The sequence below is a fragment of the Salmo trutta genome, chromosome 6 (assembly GCF_901001165.1).
Source record: "Salmo trutta chromosome 6, fSalTru1.1, whole genome shotgun sequence".
NCBI lineage: Eukaryota > Metazoa > Chordata > Actinopteri > Salmoniformes > Salmonidae > Salmo > Salmo trutta.
In genome coordinates this window covers 57,953,986-57,977,775 of record NC_042962.1, presented here as the reverse complement: position 1 = coordinate 57,977,775, position 23,790 = coordinate 57,953,986, and the positions used below count along the sequence as shown (strand labels likewise).

At 50.7% G+C, this 23,790-nt stretch overlaps 1 protein-coding gene across 6 annotated transcripts in view; it reads right to left on the bottom strand.

Annotated features, from left to right (window-relative positions):
- The window catches only part of LOC115196446 (arf-GAP with GTPase, ANK repeat and PH domain-containing protein 1), a 202,423-nt gene that overhangs the window by 137,655 nt on the left and 40,978 nt on the right, over positions 1 to 23,790 (bottom strand). For 2 of the 6 annotated variants that reach the window (XM_029757280.1, XM_029757282.1), the window contains exon 1: positions 14,820 to 17,256. The exons of 3 other annotated variants lie outside the window; for them this stretch is intronic. In XM_029757280.1, coding sequence (XP_029613140.1) covers positions 14,820 to 16,113 — 1,294 coding nt within the window. In that variant the 5' untranslated portion in view covers positions 16,114 to 17,256. Of the gene's footprint in view, positions 1 to 14,819; positions 17,258 to 23,790 lie in introns of those variants that run through there. One more of the 6 variants, XM_029757281.1, reaches the window with a different exon arrangement.

The window sequence follows — 23,790 nt, the reverse complement described above, 5'->3', positions numbered from 1 at the left end:
AGATTAGAGCCTGCTGGCTAGCTAGCACTCCTCCCTCTCTCTGCAGGGTTAGATTAGAGCCTGCTGGCTAGCTAGCACTCCTCCCTCTCTCTGCAGGGTTAGATTAGAGCCTGCTGGCTAGCTAGCACTCCTCCCTCTCTCTGCAGGGTTAGATTAGAGCCTGCTGGCTAGCGAGCACTCCTCCCTCTCTCTGCAGGGTTTAGATTAAGAGCCTGCTGGCTAGCTAGCACTCCTCCCTCTCTCTGCAGGGTTAGGTTAGAGCCTGCTGGCTAGCTAGCACTCCTCCCTCTCTCTGCAGGGTTAGATTAGAGCCTGCTGGCTAGCTAGCACTCCTCCCTCTCTCTGCAGGGTTAGGTTAGAGCCTGCTGGCTAGCTAGCACTCCTCCCTCTCTCTGCAGGGTTAGATTAGAGCCTGCTGGCTAGCTAGCACTCCTCCCCCTCTCTGCAGGATTAGAGCCTGCTGGCTAGCTAGCACTCCTCCCTCTCTCTGCAGGGTTAGGTTAGAGCCTGCTGGCTAGCTAGCACTCCTCCCTCTCTCTGCAGGGTTAGATTAGAGCCTGCTGGCTAGCTAGCACTCCTCCCTCTCTCTGCAGGGTTAGATTGAAGCCTGCTGGCTAGCTAGCACTCCTCCCTCTCTCTGCAGGGTTAGATTAGAGCCTGCTGGCTAGCTAGCACTCCTCCCTCTCTCTGCAGGGTTAGATTAGAGCCTGCTGGCTAGCTAGCACTCCTCCCCCTCTCTGCAGGGTTAGGTTAGAGCCTGCTGGCTAGCTAGCACTCCTCCTCTCTCTGCAGGGTTGGATTAGAGCCTGCTGGCTAGCTAGCACTCCTACCTCTCTCTGCAGGGTTAGGTTAGAGCCTGCTGGCTAGCTAGCACTCCTCCCTCTCTTTGCAGGGTTAGATTAGAGCCTGCTGGCTAGCTAGCACTCCTCCCTGCCTCCCTCTGTAGGGTTAGATTAGAGCCTGCTGGCTAGCTAGCACTCCTCCCTCTCTTTGCAGGGTTAGAGCCTGCTGGCTAGCTAGCACTCCTCCCTCTCTCTGCAGGGTTAGGTTAGAGCCTGCTGGCTAGCTAGCACTCCTCCCTCTCTCTGCAGGGTTAGATTAGAGCCTGCTGGCTAGCTAGCACTCCTCCCTCTCTCTGCAGGGTTAGGTTAGAGCCTGCTGGCTAGCTAGCACTCCTCCCTCTCTCTGCAGGGTTAGGTTAGAGCCTGCTGGCTAGCTAGCACTCCTCCCTCTCTCTGCAGGGTTAGATTAGAGCCTGCTGGCTAGCTAGCCACTCCTCCCTCTCTCTGCAGGGTTAGGTTAGAGCCTGCTGGCTAGCTAGCACTCCTCCCTCTCTCTGCAGGGTTAGATTAGAGCCTGCTGGCTAGCTAGCACTCCTCCCTCTCTCTGCAGGGTTAGGTTAGAGCCTGCTGGCTAGCTAGCACTCCTCTCTCTCTCTGCAGGGTTAGGTTAGAGCCTGCTGGCTAGCTAGCACTCCTCCCTCTCTCTGCAGGGTTAGATTAGAGCCTGCTGGCTAGCTAGCACTCCTCCCTCTCTCTGCAGGGTTAGATTGGAGCCAGGCCTTTGCTGGAAGGGAGAGCAACACACATAGACAATGTTTATGCGCATGAACACACACATGACACGTGACACACGCACACCACAGGAGGTTGGTGGCACCTTAATTGGGGAGGACGGGCTCGAGGTAATGGTTGGAGCCATTATCCCCTCAGCAGCCTCCACTGACACACAGCATCCCTCTCTCCAGGACCCTGGCAACATGACTACAGGAGGAGAGGAGTCCCAGCTTTCTATGCATGACACACACACACAACTTTGGGATGAAGCGGAAGTGGGGTCTGAAGCTAGAACCAGAGTCTGAAGAGAGAGGAGAGGGGGAAAGGAGGAGAGAGGAGTGGGGGAAAGGAGGAGAGAGGAGAACGGAGGAGAGGAGGAGAGGAAAGGAGGAGTGGGGAAAGGAGGAGTGGGAGAAAGGAGGAGTGGGAGAAAGGAGGAGTGGGGGAAAGGAGGAGTGGGGGAAAGGAGGAGTGGGGGAAAGGAGGAGTGGGGGATAGGAGGCGAGAGGAGAGGGGGTAAAGGAGGAGAGGAGAGGGGGAAAGGAGGAGAGGAGACGGGGTAAAGGAGGAGAGGAGACAGGGCAGTTGTACGCTGGCTGTGAAGGCTCGACCTCCCAACAATGCCCCTAACACACACACCACCCCATGCATGCTCTTTAACCCCACGATGACCCCTGTGAAGGCGACCACAGGGCGACAGCGTCCAGCTAATAAGCACAGAGGGGCTCCGTGTGTATCCTACTCAACCAAACACAGTGGAGGGACAGCTCAGAAGGTCTAGGGCACGACCACACACACACAGCATGAATCATAAGAGATTTGGCCAAGAGCAAGAGAACAAAGAATCCAAGGCCATCAAAAACCAGTCTCTCCTCTCCTGGGGGAATCAAGATTCTGGAAAGGTGCTGTTAAGTCCACAGAGAGGGCTGCCAGGTGTTACCGTAGGACTATGTTATTGTTCCCTGGCTGTGTTGGTTCTACTGGCTGCTGCTGCTAGACTGGCTGCTGCTGCTGTTACACTGGCTGCTGCTGCTGCTGCTACACTGGCTGCTGCTGCTGCTGCTACACTGGCTGCTGCTGCTGCTGCTACACTGGCTGCTGCTGCTGCTGCTACACTGGCTGCTGCTGCAACACTGGCTGCTGCTGCTGCTGCAACACTGGCTGCTGCTGCTGCTACACTGGCTGCTGCTGCTGCTGCTGCTACACTGGCTGCTGCTGCTGCTGCTGCTGCTGCTGCTGCTACACTGGCTGCTGCTGCTGCTGCTGCAACACTGGCTGCTGCTGCTGCTGCTGCAACACTGGCTGCTGCTGCTGCTGCTGCTACACTGGCTGCTGCTGCTGCTACACTGGCTGCTGCTGCTGCTACACTGGCTGCTGCTACACTGGCTGCTGCTACACTGGCTGCTGCTGCTGCTGCTGCTACACTGGGTGCTGCTGCTGCTGCTGCTACACTGGCTGCTGCTGCTGCTGCTGCTACACTGGCTGCTGCTGCTGCTGCTGCTACACTGGCTGCTGCTGCTGCTACTGCTACACTGGCTGCTGCTGCTGCTACACTGGCTGCTGCTGCTACACTGGCTGCTGCTACACTGGCTGCTGCTACACTGACTGCTGCTACACTGACTGCTGCTACACTGGCTGCTGCTACACTGGCTGCTGCTGCTGCTACACTGGCTGCTGCTGCTGCTGCTACACTGGCTGCTGCTGCTGCTGCTACACTGGCTGCACTGGCTGCTGCTGCTACACTGGCTGCTGCTACACTGGCTGCTGCTGCTGCTACACTGGCTGCTGCTGCTGCTACACTGGCTGCTGCTGCACTGGCTGCTGCTACACTGGCTGCTGCTGCTGCTACACTGGCTGCTGCTACACTGGCTGCTGCTACACTGGCTGCTGCTGCTGCTACACTGGCTGCTGCTACACTGGCTGCTGCTGCTGCTACACTGGCTGCTGCTGCTGCTGCTACACTGGCTGCTGCTGCTGCTACACTGGCTGCTGCTGCTGCTGCTGCTACACTGGCTGCTGCTGCTGCTACACTGGCTGCTGCTGCTGCTGCACTGGCTGCTGCTGCACTGGCTGCTGCTGCTGCACTGGCTGCTGCTGCTACACTGGCTGCTGCTGCTGCTACACTGGCTGCTGCTGCTGCTACACTGGCTGCTGCTGCTGCTACACTGGCTGCTGCTGCTGCTACACTGGCTGCTGCTGCTGCTACACTGGCTGCTGCTGCTGCTACACTGGCTGCTGCTACACTGGCTGCTGCTGCTGCTGCTACACTGGCTGCTGCTGCTGCTGCTGCACTGGCTGCTGCTGCTGCTGCACTGGCTGCTGCTGCTGCTGCACTGGCTGCTGCTGCTGCTGCACTGGCTGCTGCTGCTGCTGCACTGGCTGCTGCTGCTGCACTGGCTGCTGCTGCTACACTGGCTGCTGCTGCTACACTGGCTGCTGCTGCTACACTGGCTGCTGCTGCTACACTGGCTGCTGCTGCTACACTGGCTGCTGCTGCTACACTGGCTGCTGCTGCTGCTGCTACACTGTCACTGCTATGGTTAGTTATCTGTACAGGCTGGTGATTTCTCCAGTCCTGACTCCATGTCTCTCTACACAGCCTAAACAGGCCACAGTGGACTCATTACTGCACAGAGACTCAGACACAGAGTTAGAAACACACCGAGGGAGGAATAGAGAGAGACAGCAGATACAGAGAAACAGACACGAGCATGCGCACAGACACACACGATGTATGCTCTGCTGGTCACAGCAACTGTTTAAATAAGAAAAAGTACAGAAGAAAGAAAGTGAGGTCAAGGTGTTGAACATATACACTGACCTGGACTGACTGACATCACAATAAAGACCTGGACTGACTGACATCACAATAAAGACCTGGACTGACTGACATCACAATAAAGACCTGGACTGACTGACATCACAATAAAGACCTGGACTGACTGACATCACAATAAAGACCTGGACTGACTGACATCACAATAAAGACCTGGACTGACTGACATCACAATAAAGACCTGGACTGACTGACATCACAATAAAGACCTGGACTGACTGACATCACAATAAAGACCTGGACTGACTGACAACACAATAAAGACCTGGACTGACTGACAACACAATAAAGACCTGGACTGACTGACAACACAATAAAGACCTGGACTGACTGACATCACAATAAAGACCTGGACTGACTGACATCACAATAAAGACCTGGACTGACTTATACACTGACCTGGACTGACTGACATCACAATAAAGACCTGGACTGACTTATACACTGACCTGGACTGACTGACATCACAATAAAGACCTGGACTGACTGACATCACAATAAAGACCTGGACCGACTGACATCACAATAAAGACCTGGACTGACTGACATCACAATAAAGACCTGGACTGACTGACAACACAATAAAGACCTGGACTGACTGACATCACAATAAAGACCTGGACTGACTGACAACACAATAAAGACCTGGACTGACTGACAACACAATAAAGACCTGGACTGACTGACAACACAATAAAGACCTGGACTGACTGACATCACAATAAAGACCTGGACTGACTTATACACTGACCTGGACTGACTTATACACTGACCTGGACTGACTGACATCACAATAAAGACCTGGACTGACTTATACACTGACCTGGACTGACTAACATCACAATAAAGACCTGGACTGACTTATACACTGACCTGGACTGACTGACAACACAATAAAGACCTGGACTGACTGACAACACAATAAAGACCTGGACTGACTGACAACACAATAAAGACCTGGACTGACTGACAACACAATAAAGACCTGGACTGACTGACAACACAATAAAGACCTGGACTGACTGACAAAACAATAAAGACCTGGACTGACTGACAACACAATAAAGACCTGGACTGACTGACATCACAATAAGACCTGGACTGACTGACATCACAATAAAGACCTGGACTGACTGACATCACAATAAAGACCTGGACTGACTTATACACTGACCTGGACTGACTGACATCACAATAAAGACCTGGACTGACTGACATCACAATAAAGACCTGGACCGACTGACATCACAATAAAGACCTGGACCGACTGACATCACAATAAAGACCTGGACCGACTGACAACACAATAAAGACCTGGACCGACTGACAACACAATAAAGACCTGGACCGACTGACAACACAATAAAGACCTGGACCGACTGACATCACAATAAAGACCTGGACCGACTGACATCACAATAAAGACCTGGACCGACTTATACACTGACCTGACCTGGACTGACTGACAACACAATAAAGACCTGGACCGACTTATACACTGACCTGGACTGACTGACAACACAATAAAGACCTGGACTGACTTAAACACTGACCTGGACTGACAGACATCACAATAAAGACCTGGACTGACTGACAACACAATAAAGACCTGGACTGACTGACAACACAATAAAGACCTGGACTGACTGACAACACAATAAAGACCTGGACTGACTGACAACACAATAAAGACCTGGACTGACTGACAACACAATAAAGACCTGGACTGACTGACACACAATAAAGACCTGGACTGACTGACAACACAATAAGACCTGGACTGACTGACACACAATAAAGACCTGGACTGGACGGCTGACAACACAATAAAGACCTGGACTGACTGACAACACAATAAAGACCTGGACTGACTGACAACACAATAAAGACCTGGACTGACTGACAACACAATAAAGACCTGGACTGACTGACAACACAATAAAGACCTGGACTGACTGACAACACAATAAAGACCTGGACTGACTGACAACACAATAAAGACCTGGACTGACTGACAACACAATAAAGACCTGGACTGACTGACAACACAATAAAGACCTGGACTGACTGACAACACAATAAAGACCTGGACTGACTGACATCACAATAAAGACCTGGAGATCCTCCCAGGGACAGAAGAGAGCCAGGCCAAACTAAAGGAGATCCTCCCAGGGACAGAAGAGAGCCAGGCCAAACTAAAGGAGATCCTCCCAGGGACAGAAGAGAGCCAGGCCAAACTAGTGGAGAACCTCCCAGGGACAGAAGAGAGCCAGGCCAAACTAGTGGAGAACCTCCCAGGGACAGAAGAGAGCCAGGCCAAACTAAAGGAGATCCTCCCAGGGACAGAAGAGAGCCAGGCCAATCTAAAGGAGATCCTCCCAGGGACAGAAGAGAGCCAGGCCAAACTAGTGGAGATCCTCCCCGGAACAGAAGAGAGACAGGCCAAACTAGTGGAGATCCTCTCCGGAACAGAAGAGAGCCAGGACAAACTAATGGAGAACCTCCCCAGAACAGAAGAGAGTCAGGCCAAACTAGTGGAGAACCTCCCCGGAACAGAAGAGAGCCAGGCCAAACTAATGGAGATCCTCCCCGGAACAGAAGAGAGTCAGGCCAAACTAGTGGAGAACCTCCCCGGAACAGAAGAGAGCCAGGCCAAACTAGTGGAGAACCTCCCTGGAACAGAAGAGAGCCAGGCCAAACTAATGGAGATCCTCCCCGGAACAGAAGAGAGCCAGGCCAAACTAATGGAGAACCTCCCCGGAACAGAAGAGAGCCAGGCCAAACTAAAGGAGATCCTCCCAGGGACAGAAGAGAGCCAGGCCAAACTAATGGAGAACCTCCCCAGAACAGAAGAGAGCCAGGCCAAACTAGTGGAGAACCTCCCTGGAACAGAAGAGAGCCAGGCCAAAGTAATGGAGATCCTCCCTGGAACAGAAGAGAGCCAGGCCAAACTAGTGGAGATAACAGCTGCAGGAATCTAGTAGAACCAACACTAATCAACATCAATACCCCCCTGGCCACAGTCCTAACTGGATATTACTCCTATTATACCCATTGTGGGAGTGGGTCTCAGATAACACCACTGCAGTAGTCACAGTGTGTGTGTGTGTGTGTGTGTGTGTGTGTGTGTGTGTGTGTGTGTTCAGGGTGAGTGAGAGAGAGAAGAGAAACAAAAGAGAGAAAAAGAAGAGGGTGCTCAGGAGAGAGATCAAAGGAGTTGTAACTAAAAAGACTAGCTTCATCTCAGCCAGTTAACAGGCACTGAGCTGCAAGTCAAATGAGACCCTCTGATGTGTGTGTGTGTGTGTGTGTGTGTGTGTGTGTGTGTGTGTGTGTGTGTGTGTGTGTGTGTGTGTGTGTGTGTATAACTAAATAGATGAGTGAGTAATATGTGACCTAGTAATATATCAGAGTGAAGCTGAGAGTGACTGAGTAAATGACTGTTTATCTGCATGAAGCTCTGTGAGAGTGAGTAGGAGAGAGGAACGACTCCTCTGTGAGGGTGAGTAGGAGAGAGGAACGCTCCTCTGTGAGGGTGAGTAGGAGAGAGGAACGACTCCTCTGTGAGAGTGAGTAGGAGAGAGGAACGACTCCCCTGTGAGGGTGAGTAGGAGAGAGGAACGACTCCTCTGTGAGAGTGAGTAGGAGAGAGGAACGACTCCTCTGTGAGAGTGAGTAGGAGAGAGGAACGACTCCTCTGTGAGAGTGAGTAGGAGAGAGGAACGACTCCTCTGTGAGAGTGAGTAGGAGAGAGGAACGACTCCCCTGTGAGGGTGAGTAGGAGAGAGGAACGACTCCTCTGTGAGGGTGAGTAGGAGAGAGGAACGACTCCTCTGTGAGGGTGAGTAGGATAGAGGAACGACTCCTCTGTGAGGGTGAGTAGGATAGAGGAACGACTCCTCTGTGAGAGTGAGTAGGAGAGAGGAACGACTCCCCTGTGAGGGTGAGTAGGAGAGAGGAACGACTCCCCTGTGAGGGTGAGTAGGAGAGAGGAACGACTCCCCTGTGAGGGTGAGTAGGAGAGAGGAACGACTCCCCTGTGAGGGTGAGTAGGAGAGAGGAACGACTCCCCTGTGAGGGTGAGTAGGAGAGAGGCACGACTCCTCTGTGAGGGTGAGTAGGAGAGAGGAACGACTCCTCTGTGAGAGTGAGTAGGAGAGAGGAACGACTCCTCGGTGAGAGTGAGTAGGAGAGAGGAACGACTCCTCGGTGAGAGTGAGTAGGAGAGAGGAACGACTCCTCTGTGAGAGTGAGTAGGAGAGAGGAACGACTCCTCTGTGAGAGTGAGTAGGAGAGAGGAACGACTCCTCTGTGAGAGTGAGTAGGAGAGAGGAACGACTCCTCTGTGAGAGTGAGTAGGAGAGAGGAACGACTCCTCGGTGAGAGTGAGTAGGAGAGAGGAACGACTCCTCGGTGAGAGTGAGTAGGAGAGAGGAACGACTCATCGGTGAGAGTGAGTAGGAGAGAGGAACGACTCCTCGGTGAGGGTGAGTAGGAGAGAGGAACGACTCCTCTGTGAGAGTGAGTAGGAGAGAGGAACGACTCCTCGGTGAGAGTGAGTAGGAGAGAGGAACGACTCCTCGGTGAGAGTGAGTAGGAGAGAGGAACGACTCCTCGGTGAGAGTGAGTAGGAGAGAGGAACGACTCCTCGGTGAGAGTGAGTAGGAGAGAGGAACGACTCCTCGGTGAGAGTGAGTAGGAGAGAGGAACGACTCCTCTGTGAGAGTGAGTAGGAGAGAGGAACGACTCCTCTGTGAGAGTGAGTAGGGAGAGGAACGACTCCTCTGTGAGAGTGAGTAGGAGAGAGGAACGACTCCTCGGTGAGAGTGAGTAGGAGAGAGGAACGACTCCTCTGTGAGAGTGAGTAGGAGAGAGGAACGACGACTCTGTGAGAGTGAGTAGGAGAGAGGAACGACTCCTCTGTGAGAGTGAGTAGGAGAGAGGAACGACTCCTCTGTGAGGGTGAGTAGGAGAGAGGAACGACTCCTCTGTGAGAGTGAGTAGGAGAGAGGAACGACTCCTCTGTGAGAGTGAGTAGGAGAGAGGAACGACTCCTCTGTGAGGGTGAGTAGGAGAGAGGAACGACTCCTCTGTGAGGGTGAGTAGGAGAGAGGAACGACTCCTCTGTGAGGGTGAGTAGGAGAGAGGAACGACTCCTCTGTGAGAGTGAGTAGGAGAGAGCAACGACTCCTCTGTGAGAGTGAGTAGGAGAGAGGAACGACTCCTCTGTGAGGGTGAGTAGGAGAGAGGAACGACTCCTCTGTGAGAGTGAGTAGGAGAGAGGAACGACTCCTCTGTGAGAGTGAGTAGGAGAGAGGAACGACTCCTCTGTGAGGGTGAGTAGGATAGAGGAACGACTCCTCTGTGAGAGTGAGTAGGAGAGGAACGACTCCTCTGTGAGAGTGAGTAGGAGAGAGGAACGACTCCCCTGTGAGGGTGAGTAGGAGAGAGGAACGACTCCCCTGTGAGGGTGAGTAGGAGAGAGGAACGACTCCTCGGTGAGAGTGAGTAGGAGAGAGGAACGACTCCTCTGTGAGGGTGAGTAGGAGAGAGGAACGACTCCTCGGTGAGAGTGAGTAGGAGAGAGGAACGACTCCTCGGTGAGAGTGAGTAGGAGAGAGGAACGACTCCTCGGTGAGAGTGAGTAGGAGAGAGGAACGACTCCTCTGTGAGGGTGAGTAGGAGAGAGGAACGACTCCTCTGTGAGGGTGAGTAGGAGAGAGGAACGACTCCTCTGTGAGTGAGTAGGAGATAGGAACGACTCCTCTGTGAGAGTGAGTAGGAGAGAGCAACGACTCCTCGGTGAGAGTGAGTAGGAGAGAGGAACGACTCCTCGGTGAGAGTGAGTAGGAGAGAGGAACGACTCCTCGGTGAGAGTGAGTAGGAGAGAGGAACGACTCCTCGGTGAGAGTGAGTAGGAGAGAGGAACGACTCCTCTGTGAGTGAGTAGGAGAGAGGGAACGAGACTCCTCTGTGAGAGTGAGTAGGAGAGAGGAACGACTCCTCTGTGAGAGTGAGTAGGAGAGAGGAACGACTCCTCGGTGAGAGTGAGTAGGAGAGAGGAACGACTCCTCGGTGAGGGTGAGTAGGAGAGAGGAACGACTCCTCTGTGAGAGTGAGTAGGAGAGAGGAACGACTCCTCGGTGAGAGTGAGTAGGAGAGAGGAACGACTCCTCGGTGAGAGTGAGTAGGAGAGAGGAACGACTCCTCGGTGAGAGTGAGTAGGAGAGAGGAAACGACTCCTCGGTGAGAGTGAGTAGGAGAGAGGAACGACTCCTCGGTGAGAGTGAGTAGGAGAGAGGAACGACTCCTCGGTGAGGGTGAGTAGGAGAGAGGAACGACTCCTCGGTGAGGGTGAGTAGGAGAGAGGAACGACTCCTCGGTGAGGGTGAGTAGGAGAGAGGAACGACTCCTCGGTTGAGAGGTGAGTAGGAGAGAGGAACGACTCCTCGGTGAGAGTGAGTAGGAGAGAGGAACGACTCCCGGTGAGAGTGAGTAGGGAGAGAGGAACGACTCCTCGGTGAGAGTGAGTAGGAGAGAGGAACGACTCCTCGGTGAGAGTGAGTAGGAGAGAGGAAACGACTCCTCGGTGAGAGTGAGTAGGAGAGAGAGGAACGACGCCTCTGTGAGGTTGAGTAGGAGAGAGGAACGACTACTCGGTGAGAGGTGAGTAGGAGAGAGGAACGACTCCTCGGTGAGAGTGAGTAGGAGAGAGGAACGACTCCTCGGTGAGAGTGAGTAGGAGAGAGGAACGACGATTCTCGGTGAGAGTGAGTAGGAGAGAGGAACGACTCCTCGGTGAGAGTGAGTAGGAGAGAGGAACGACTCCTCGGTGAGAGTGAGTAGGAGAGAGGAACGACTCCTCGGTGAGAGTGAGTAGGAGAGAGGAACGACTCCTCTGTGAGGGTGAGTAGGAGAGAGGAACGACTCCTCTGTGAGGGTGAGTAGGAGAGAGGAACGACTCCTCTGTGAGTGAGTAGGAGAGAGGAACAACTCCTCTGTGAGAGTGAGTAGGAGAGAGGAACGACTCCTCGGTGAGAGTGAGTAGGAGAGAGGAACGACTCCTCGGTGAGAGTGAGTAGGAGAGAGGAACGACTCCCCTGTGAGAGTGAGTAGGAGAGAGGAACGACTCCTCTGTGAGAGTGAGTAGGAGAGAGGAACGACTCCTCGGTGAGAGTGAGTAGGAGAGAGGAACGACTCCTCTGTGAGAGTGAGTAGGAGAGAGGAACGACTCCTCTGTGAGGGTGAGTAGGAGAGAGGAACGACTCCTCTGTGAGAGTGAGTAGGAGAGAGGAACGACTCCTCTGTGAGAGTGAGTAGGAGAGAGGAACGACTCCTCTGTGAGTGAGTAGGAGAGAGGAACGACTCCTCGGTGAGAGTGAGTAGGAGAGAGGAACGACTCCTCGGTGAGAGTGAGTAGGAGAGAGGAACAACTCCTCTGTGAGAGTGAGTAGGAGAGAGGAACAACTCCTCTGTGAGAGTGAGTAGGAGAGAGGAACGACTCCTCTGTGAGAGTGAGTAGGAGAGAGGAACGACTCCTCTGTGAGAGTGAGTAGGAGAGAGGAACGACTCCTCTGTGAGAGTGAGTAGGAGAGAGGAACAACTCCTCTGTGAGAGTGAGTAGGAGAGAGGAACGACTCCTCTGTGAGAGTGAGTAGGAGAGAGGAACGACTCCTCTGTGAGAGTGAGTAGGAGAGAGGAACGACGACTCTGTGTATCCTCAGTCAGCTAAAAACACTCACCAGGCTGCCTTTTGACACGCATGTCCTTCACATTACTTCTGCATGGCTGTGGATTTAGGTCATACACCCCTAACTCACACTCACATTCCCTCCCTCTATAACCTGCCTTCCATATACACCCACCCATACCGGTCACCATTAACCAGTTAGAGGGAGGTGGGGCTGGGCGAGGCCAGAGGGAGGTGGGGCTGGGCGAGGCCAGAGGGAGGTGGGGCTGGGCGAGGCCAGAGGGAAGTGGGACTGGGCGAGGACAGAGGGAAGTGGGGCTGGGCGAGGCCAGAGGGAGGTGGGGCTGGGCGAGGCCAGAGGGAGGTGGGGCTGGGCGAGGCCAGAGGGAAGTGGGGCTGGGCGAGGCCAGAGGGAGGTGGGTCTGGGCGAGGCCAGAGGGAGGTGGGTCTGGGCGAGGCCAGAGGGAGGTGGGTCTGGGCGAGGCCAGAGGGAGGTGGGGCTGGGCGAGGCCAGAGGGAGGTGGGGCTGGGCGAGGCCAGAGCAGAGGGAGGTGGGGCTGGCGAGGCCAGAGCAGAGGGAGGTGGGGCTGGGCGAGGCCAGAGCAGAGGGAGGTGGGGCTGGGCGAGGCCAGAGGGAGGTGGGGCTGGGCGAGGCCAGAGCAGAGGGAGGTGGGGCTGGGCGAGGCCAGAGGGAGGTGGGGCTGGGCGAGGCCAGAGGGAGGTGGGGCTGGGCGAGGCCAGAGGGAGGTGGGGCTGGGCGAGGCCAGAGATAAGTGGGGCTGGGCGAGGCCAGAGATAAGTGGGGCTGGGCGAGGCCAGAGATAAGTGGGGCTGGGCGAGGCCAGAGATAAGTGGGGCTGGGCGAGGCCAGAGATAAGTGGGGCTGGGCGAGGCCAGAGGGAGGTGGGGACTGGGCGAGGCCAGAGGGAGATTTAATGGACTTTGATGACACCGTCCCTGATACGGCTAGGGGGGCATCCACATTGCCGGAATTCCTGAGACCCCCTTGAAGAGGGAACTGGCCAATAACAATACAGGGAGTCAAGAGCCTGATGTTTTTAGGGTTCTGCAGTCAGCCACCCAACCAGCCAATCAGAGAGGGCCTCTGGCCATACAGACAGAGGAAGACTAAAGTGAGTCGCCAGCTCTAAATGGAACAACACACTTCCTCTATCATATCACACTTTCCACAAGTGGAAGAGGATGCAGAGGTGTGTGTGTGTGGAGTGTGTGAGAGAGAGATACAGCAAGCAGATGAATCAGTCAGTAGCTGCGGATTAAAAGATCCTTCTCTTCATGTTTGTGCCACCTGCACATTTTCCCTCACAGATCTATGTACATAGACTGAAGAACTGCAAGCCTTCCTACAAGCCACAGACACCTCAGACAACAGCAGTAGACTGACTATATGAACCTCAGACAACAGCAGTAGACTGACTATATGAACCTCAGACAACAGCAGTAGACTGACTATATGAACCTCAGACAACAGCAGTAGACTGACTATCTGAACCTCAGACAACAGCAGTAGACTGACTATCTGAACCTCAGACAACAGCAGTAGACTGACTATCTGAACCTCAGACAACAGCAGTAGACTGACTATACGAACCTCAGACAACAGCAGTAGACTGACTATACGAACCTCAGACAACAGCAGTAGACTGACTATACGAACCTCAGACAACAGCAGTAGACTGACTATACGAACCTCAGACAACAGCAGTAGACTGACTATACGAACCTCAGACAACAGCAGTAGACTGACTATACGAACCTCAGACAACAGCAGTAGACTGACTATACGAACCTCAGACAACAGCAGTAGACTGACTATACGAACCTCAGACAACAGCAGTAGACTGACTATACGAACCTCAGACAACAGCAGTAGACTGACTATCTGAACCTCAGACAACAGCAGTAGACTGACTATACGAACCTCAGACAACAGCAGTAGACTGACTATCTGAACCTCAGACAACAGCAGTAGACTGACTATCTGAACCTCAGACAACAGTAGTAGACTGACTATCTGAACCTCAGACAACAGTAGTAGACTGACTATCTGAACCTCAGACAACAGTAGTAGACTGACTATCTGAACCTCAGACAACAGCAGTAGACGGACTATACGAACCTCAGACAACAGCAGTAGACTGACTATACGAACCTCAGACAACAGCAGTAGACTGACTATACAAACCTCAGACAACAGCAGTAGACTGACTATACGAACCTCAGACAACAGCAGTAGACTGACTATACGAACCTCAGACAACAGCAGTAGACTGACTATATGAACCTCAGACAACAGCAGTAGACTGACTATATGAACCTCAGACAACAGCAGTAGACTATATGAACCTCAGACAACAGCAGTAGACTATAATGAAAGATAAACGCCAGCAGTAGGCATCAGAGAGACAGGAGAAACATCACCCTCCTTTCCTAAACAAATAATGGTCTTCTACCATCAAACAGAGAGGTATCCTGGCCCTTCACCCCTCAGCTCTACAAACAGCAGAGAGACGGAGAGATGTAGAGGAAGGCAGAGAGAGAGAGGCAGAGAGAGGGGAGAGGTGCAGGCCAAAAACAATCCGTGGACCGTTTTGAGCATATCTGAAAGGACACTGTAGCTACAACTGGTGTGTGTGTGTGTGTGTGTGTGTGTGTGTGTGTGTGTGTGTGTGTGTGTGTGTGTGTGTGTGTGTGTGTAAAGAAAAGCATCCTTTACCCTCTGACGACAGGCCTCCTCCGTTAACACTCTCTGTGCTTGACTGGGAGTAGGCCATGGGGCCGCTCCTCTTCCCCTTCCAGAGGGAGCGGTTAGTGCTGGGGCTGCCCACCGGAGTGGAGGTAGACACCATCCCTCCATCCTTCCTGGAGAAGATACCGCTGAAGAACCTGACCAGCCGCCGGTCCGAGCCACTGGAGCGGGAGCCGGTGCCTCTCAGAAACCCCTCCTTCTCTGACACACTCTTCATGGAAAGGGTGATCAGATCGCTGTTGTCCAATGTGCGGTTTTTGCCTCTCGCTCGTTCCCAGCGGCTCAGCTCCGTCATTGAGTCAGTCTTGTTAAGGACCGCCCCAACTTCTAACGTGTTTCGTTTAGGCGGTCCTGTCTCACCGTAAGCCGGGTTCTGGAGGACTGTGGACTGGGGGGTCTGGTTGTGGTCCCCGGCTGTTCCTTCCCCGCGGCCGACGCACCCGGAGCTGCTGTGGTGCTTGTCTTTGGAGAGGGCCCGGATGCGGAGGAGTTCACCACCCGACCAGTGGCGGAAACTGAAGCTCCGGCGAAGCAGGCTGGGGTGGCTCTTCAGTGGCGGGGTCTCGGGAGAGGCCTTGGCGGCTCTTTCGTTACTTTTGGACACACACAACTTGTCCTTACCACCGTCCCCATTAGTTGGAGCATCACTGCCCTTGTCCTCTGTGCTCTTGGCTTTCAGAAGCCTTTTCTTCTTATCAACACTCCCATTCTCACCGTTGGAAGCAGATGTTGTCACGTTTTTTTCAGTCTCAGTGCAAATATCCCCCTTAAGCCTCGAGTCAGTTTCTGCGCTTTCCTGTGTCCAGCTTATCCCCTGTGATTTCTTCTGCCTCTGTGGTGACATGGTCTCCTCTGAGGCCTGGCTGTTGTTACCATGCTCTGTGGAGGGGCTAGTGGCAGTTTCCTTCAACTCTTTATGCAACTGATGCGCCTTTTTCATTTTAAGCCTTCCAAGTTCTAATTGTCCGGTGCTGAATGTCCTGAAATTTCTCATGTAGTTGTGTGAGTGGAACTCGTCGCTTTCATCCTCAACTTCCTTCAGCTCCTCCAGCAGACAACTCCTCTGGAGCTCCGAGGAGACCTCGCGACGGTAAGCGCCCACTTTGGTGTTCTCGAGTCGTCGTGGTCCAGAACTCCCGCAGCTAACATCCTCCTCCTCCAAGCTCTCTTTCTTTACCAAGGTGAGAGAGATCCGGTACACTGTTTTCCTTTGTGGCGTTCCTCGCTCCATCCTTTCTATATTACCGTCAAGAAGGTACATTCTCTAGGGACATGAACTGAAATGGGAGCTACTGAATAGGCTACACGAGTGGGACAGACGTTACTTTGAATGGGAAAATGACTTCCAGACACTGGTCCTTTAATGTCGTCTAGTAATAAGGAAGTAACAGTAGGCTATTTGTAATAATACTATAATTAAACGAGTACTATAATAAATTAGTTACAATACTAAACTAATATTAAATATGAAAACAATTTACTTATCCAGATGTGCAAAAAGGCATGAGAATTCGACGCAGGAAATGAATTCCTTTCACATCCCGGTGGATTTATAAACTGGCAACAAACGTAATGTAGCAACTAAACAAGCACGGCGTCTTCATTTAGGGCATGTCCGGCTTCTCTCACTCTCAAAATGCATCGCTTGTGCAAAAAATGCCCACGGTTCTTTACGAGACTGCAGTCGCTTACAGAGTCATGTGTTTTCACAGCAAACAAATCTATAAATATTCCTGGTTCCGGCAGCAGAGTGTCCGGGTGTATTGCTTCAAGATCCACCACGACAGTATTCCCATTACTGTAGAATAATATTATTCCAACGCGGTATTCCTCCAAGCGAAGTGAGCGCGTTGTCTCCCATTGTGTTGGCGCGCATCTCCCGCAGCGAAGCCAGCTTGCTTTACGAACATTGATTTAGTGGTTTTATTTTCAACCCCAGTGTCCGATTGTGATTGAAATGGGGGGATTTATAGCCTAAACCAAGCTTCCCCAATCCCTCACTCACACACGGTTATCCCGAGAACGCGAGGAAACGTAGCCACGGTCCCATATCCTTTTCCCCCCTCCACCTCTCTCCTCACTTCACACTCAAGAGGGACACGGATCATCCAGCAAGAACCCAGGATTACAAGCAAAACACGAATCGGATTTTAAACATGGAATGGAACGAATTCACAGACGGATTGCTGGCGTTTCAAAACGGTTTATTCAGATATTAAGAGTAATGTAGGGTTGCACAGGCCTCTACAATAAACAAAAGCCGTGTTTGAATGAAGAATTTAAAATATGTGTAACAACTGTGTATTTACATAGGAACTAGGCTTATACTGTATATATGAGAACCACAGCAGTAATATATACCTACAAAGAACAGTCTGGTTCATTCAGAGATAAAACATCCACCGGGAGAAAATGAGACATTGTGGCATTGATTTCACCTACATCCAAAGTCGATTGGACGCGGTTATCAACACAAGGCTATCAGGTTGCCCTAAACAAACATTGGGAAACTCCACTCCGGGATTTGCAGCATCTCAGTGGTTCTCATTTAGAGGAGTGGCTTGTGCTTCTCTCTCTGTCCATCAGGATCCGTAAACCCACCTGGGCTGCCCCACCGATACCACTAGCGCCATGAGGATCAACGAAAGTGATATTACCAAAAAGTGAAACTATGGAATGATAACAATGACTACAACAGACTGATAACAATTCCAAACATCAATATTCAAAAGAGCTGTGCTCACTGCCGATAGATATTGTGTGGACATTGCAGCATTTAGCTGTATTGCTTCAAGGCTATTCTAGTCAACCAATTTGGCAGAAGCCTGAAAAACGAGTCTACAAGGAAAACAAAATACTGATATAACTGGGTACAGTCCTTGAGATGAATTGTCAAAAGTGAACCCTTATCAAATATGCTAATTGATACGGTCCAACCATTCACGGTTAGAATCATAGTTTGTCACGCACTTAGCTAAACTACTGCACATCACAACTCATTTCCTGACCAAAGTTGATTGTGTCTATCCCCACCAGAAGCGTTTAGGACAAGCAGGTTAAATAACCAAAACTAACTGTGAAACGAACTATATATATATATGAGTATTTGTCAAAAGTGTGGACACACCTATGCATTCAAGGGTTTTTCTTTACTTTCCACATTGTAGAATAATAGTGAAGACATCAAAACTATGAAATAACAAACATGGAATCATGTAGTAACCACAAAAAGTGTTAAACAAATCAAAATATATTTTATATTTCAGATTCTTCAAAGTAGACACCCTTTGCCTTGACAGCTTTGCACACTCTTGGCATTCTCTGAACCAGCTTCATGAGGTAGTTACCTGGAATGCATTTCAATGAACAGGTGTGCCTCAATTTCAAAGTTAATTTGTGTAATTTCTTTCCTTCTTAATGCGTTTGAGTCAATCAGTTGTGTTGTGACAAGGTAGGGGTGGTATACAGAATATAGCCCTATTTGGTAAAAGACCAAGCCCATATTATGGAAAGAACAGCTCAAATAAGCAAAGAGAAATGACAGTCCATCATTACTTTAAGACATGAAGATCAGTCAATCCGGAAAATTTCAAAAAAGTAGAATGTTTCTTCAAGTGCAGTCGCAAAAACCATCAAGTGCTACGATGAAACTGGCTCTCATGAGGACCGCCACAGGAAAGGAAAACCCACAATAAACAGTTAACATTAATTTAAACTGTTCAGGGTAAGCAGGGCCATAAGTAAATAGGTAAACTGGGATATGACTAAAGAATTAATCAGGGTGACTTTTCCACAAATCGACAGGTATTTACCTTTCCATGGTGGCAAGACCTTATCTATTTTTGCACATTTTCTGTTCAAATTTGTTGTAGTAATTTGCTTTACTTCTTTAGGGATTTGAATACCGAGTATGTACACTTCAAAGTCAGATCATTTTATTGGTCAACTACACGGTAATGTCAAAGTAGTATTTTTTTGTGATCCAATACATAATATGGTAAGGTTAGAAAAATATCCTGAGGTTAGAAAAATGATCTAGATCCTATATGAGGCTGTGCAGGGATCTAGATTGCGGATTTAAGAGGGAATTTGAGTCGTCAGCGTACAATGACACGTTTGTTTTTAAGCCCTGGCTTTCTAGCCCCTCTATATTATTGTTGGATCTGATTTTAAGAGCCAACATTTCGATGGCTATAATAAATAGATATGCCGACAGTGGACAACCTTGTTTTACCAACTATATTCATTTGGGGAGAGTTCGAAACACATGAAACATTCATGGACATTTAGCTAGCTTGCTGTTGCTAGCTAATTCATCCTGGGAGATAAACATTGGGCTGTTATTTTACCTGAAATGCATAATGGTCCTTGCTGGATCTTTATAGAATTTTGAGTCACAGAAAATTATGTGTTCTCTACTCCGACAACTAATCCACAGATAAAAGAGTACGTAGTACGTTTTTAGCTAGTTTTCTTTGATGAATCTCTCCTCATTCATTCTTCTTCTGTGGATCTTATATGGCGGTTGGCCACCAACTGGACTGGAGTGTGGACATCGTTCATTTTTGAAATGACACACATGGTTATGTGCTCGTAAAAAACTATGAGTAGATGGGAGAGGCGTTCTATTTTACCGCCTGGCTACACAGACGTCCATTGACGCACACGAGCAGTTTGGATGAAATTATTGAATAACATGTATATGTGTACATTTATTTTGCAACGCTCTCTCACGCCACACAGGCGGTTTGGTCAGCATGTAATATAACGGTCATGCCTTGGCAGTCACACACACAAGATTTTCAATTCAGCACTTCTCCCAGCCTCCAGTCAGCAACTCTTTCATCCTCTCTCTCCCCCCCTCTCTCCCCCCTCCCCACACTCCCTCGCCTTTTGCCCTCTCTCCCCCCTTCGCCCTTTCTCCTCCCCTCCTGTTTCCTCCTCTCCCCCACCCTTTCCACACTCACCCTTTCCCCCCACCTCTCCATTTCTCCCCCAGCCTCCCTCCCCCATTTCCCCCAGCCTCCCTCCCCCAGTTTCCCCAGCCTCCCTCCCCTCCCTCCCTCCCCCAGTTTCCCCAGCCTCCCTCCCCTCCCTCCCTCCCCCATTTCCCCCAGCCTCCCTCCCCCAGTTTCCCCAGCCTCTCTCCCCTCCCTCCCCCAGTTTCCCCAGCCTCTCCCCTGGTCTCAAGGGAAGGGGCTGGTGTTGGAGATGACCTTCCTTATCTCAACCCTGAATCCCCCTCGTCTTCCTTTCGCTTTCAACTTCTCTCTGCTTGACATTTATGGATCATTATTTACATCAAGGGAGATTAGAGCTAGTTGATCAGCTCCTATATGCCCTGTGTCCGTCCGTCCACACACACACACACACACCTCCCATGGCATCTTCATCTTTCTCCCTGCTAGTCCTTTCATTCCCCTCTGTCTGCCTCCTCACTTTTACTGAAGACAGGAAAATAAACCAATACAACATCAACAGGCCCAGTCAGCCTACAGCTTGACCAGACTGCCAATGCCTCCAAACCAGTGTGTTTCCAAGTCAGAGAGCCTATTTGTAACAGACAGAAACACCACATTGAATTGACTGGTTTGATTACTAGCTTTAAAAGCATAAGGGTTATTGTTAAGTTGCACTTTTCTACATCACTGTAACAAAGCGCTCCAGTCCCACCAGCCAGGCGACCTATTGGGTGAGCGCAGCCGCGGTGAACACTCCCACAGGGGCAGCCAGGCGACCTATTGGGTGAGCGCAGCCGCGGTGAACACTCCCACGGGGCAGCCAGGCGACCTATTGGGTGAGCGCAGCCGCGGTGAACACTCCTACGGGGCAGCCAGGCGACCTATTGGGTGAGCACAGCCGCGGTGAACACTCCCACGGGGCAGCCAGGCGACCTATTGGGTGAGCGCAGCCGCGGTGAACACTCCCACGGGGCAGCCAGGCAGAGAGAGAAGGTACAGTACACACACAACCGTATTGTCTGCAAAGAACCGACTGACTACAAACACACCTCATCACACTTTCAGCACAGCCCAGCTCTGGCTGTTACAAGCAGCTAGACGCCTTAACAGGGGTGTAAAAACAACTGATAGGCCAGCAATTCAAGCATGGCATCAAAAATATTTTATATTAAGCCAAAAATTTTTTTTAAATGTATTTCACGTATTAACCTAGTAGCTACCATGAACCTGAGGCTGGGCGTGTTCTACAACAGCAAAGCAGACTGAGGCAGAAAGTAACAGAGTGACTCTACTGTGACAATGCTGCCATCTACATGCAGTACCTGAAGTCTAGTCTGAATCAATTCTCAGCATTTTGGCGGATTTGAAATTCACCATTTGAGTTCCAAGACAACAGCACGGTCAGTGACGACAATATCAGGAAGTAACACTGACAGGGCACCACCATCTGCACTGCAGCCAAGCAACATAATGACTTTCACAGACACTTTGTCCGACTTAACTTTTACAACGTTACATCATCTGAAATGAATCTGACTCCCAATTCCAAACATGCTCGAAGCACTTGGTATATTTTGTCAAGGATTACGTCGCCTCCCCCTCTTATCTGAGAACACAGGGTTCGGTCGAGGCCTGATCTCTCCCAAATAACACACCTGGTGGTACGCATGCTGAAACAATACAAATATATCCGTCTCAAAGCGTGTGTGTGTGTGTGTGTGTGTGTGTGTGTGTGGTGTGTGTGTGTGTGTGTGTGTGTGTGTGTGTGTGTGTGTGTGTGTGTGTGTGTGTGTGTGTGTGTGTGTGTGTGTATTCTCAGAGACAGTACAGACTGTACTGTACTTATTCATAGTCTTAAAAGACAAAGTGGTTTGATCCAGACCATGAAAGCTGACTCAATGAAATAATGTTTGAAGTGCGCAGGAGAAGGAAGGGAGTTGAGAGGATAGGGGAGACGGAAGCGTCGCACCTGTCCTCTAGGCAGGAGTGTACACTATGCCCTCCACCACAATATAGTACGCACTTCTTCTTTGGGATTGTTGACGATGTAATGAAAAATACATATGATGAGCTGTATGTGTGACGAGTCCCACAGCTCAGCAAAAGGCATCTTCTTTATAAAAACTGACAGACTGACGTTTTTAGATAAGGAACTAAATACACTATATGGCCAAAAGTATGTGGACACCCCATCAAATTAGTTTATTCCGCCATTTGCTGACAGGTGAATCAAATTGAGCACACAGCCATGCAATCTCCATAGACAAACTTTGGCAGTAGAATGGCTCTTACTGAAGAGCTCAGTGACTTTGAACATGGCACTGTCATAGGATGCCACCTATCCAACAAGTCAGTTTGTTAAATTTCTGCCCAGCTGCCCTGGTCAACTGGAAGTGTTGTTATTGTGAAGTGAAAAGGTCTAGGAGCAACAACGGCTCAGCCGCGAAGTCATAGGCCACACAAGCTCACAGAACAGGACCGCCAAGAGCTGAAGCGCGTAAAAATCACTCAACACCCACTACTGAGTCCCAAACTGCCTCTGGAAGCAACGTCAGCACAATAACTGTTTGTCAGGTGCTTCATGAAATGGGTTTCAATGACCGAGCAGCCGCACACAAGCCTAAGATCACCATGCGCAATGCCAAGTGTCAGCTGGAGTGGTGTAAAGCTTGCTGCCATTGGACTCTGGAGCAGTGGAAACGCGTTCTCTGGAGTGATGAATCACGCTTCACCATCTGGAAGACCGACAGACAAATCTGGGTTTGGTGGATGCCAGGAGAATGCTACCTGCCCCAATGCATAGTGCCAACTGTAAAGTTTGGTGGAGGAGGAATAATGTTCTGGGGCTGTTTTCCACAGTTTGGGCTAGGCCCCTTAGTTCCAGTGAAGGGACATCTTAACGCTCCAGCATATAATTACATTCTAAACCATTCTGTGCTTCCAACTTTGTGGCAACAGTTTAGGGAAGGCCCTTTCCTGTTTCAGCATAACAATGCCCCTATGCGCAAAGCGAGGTCCATATAAAAATGGTTTGTTGAGATCGATGTGGAAGAACTTGATTGGCCTGCACAGAGCCCTGACCTCAACCCCATCGAACACCTTTGGGATGAATTGGAATGCAGACTGAACCAGGCCTAATTGTTAAACATCAGTGCCCGACCAGTGCTGGTGGCTGAATGGAAACAAGACCCCGCAGCAATGTTCCAACACAGTGGAAAGCCTTCCCAGAAGAGTGGAGGCTGTTGTAGCAGCAAAGGGGGACCAACTCCATTTTAATGGCAATTATTTTGGAATGAGATGGACTGTGTCCACATACTGTTGGCCATATAGTGTATGTAGGTGATTAACTGTGCACATTTGTCTTTTAAAAAAGCTGACTTGCAGTGCATCATGGTTTCTTGAGAAACGTAGTGTTACTGAGCCAGTTAGACAGACACTAGTCTAGAGACGGTGTTCTCCCCCTCTCTGCCGGCTTGTGTGTGTGTGTGTGTGTGTGTGTGTGTGTAAGCGTTATTACTCCACGGTGCGGCAGTGGCCCTTGGGGAGGGACACTTTCATCTCAGATAAAAGGCTTAGTGAGAAAATCCCACTTTAGCAGACAGCTCTTGTAGCCCGGAGACGGCGATTTGATTAGCCCAGTGTTGGGAATATTCCTCCATGTCGGAGCATGATAGGGACGCTGTGTGTGTGTGTGTGTGTGTGTGTGTGTGTGTGTACGAGAACACAGGTGCAGCGTGCAGAACCAATACACAGCTCTGCATTGTTAACTCGGGCTGAGAGGTAATTGAGACAGAACACTGGACCAAGAGAACAGAGCAGTGTGAAACAGAGTGTAAAACATGAGAGAGGAATGGAGGGAGGGAGAGAAAGAAAGAAAAACAGACAGAGATTAAGTGAGAGCGATACGGAGAGAGAAAAACTGCCTGTCCCTTGATTGGTTAAAACTAAAGAGTCAGCAACACACCATTCTTGAAGCA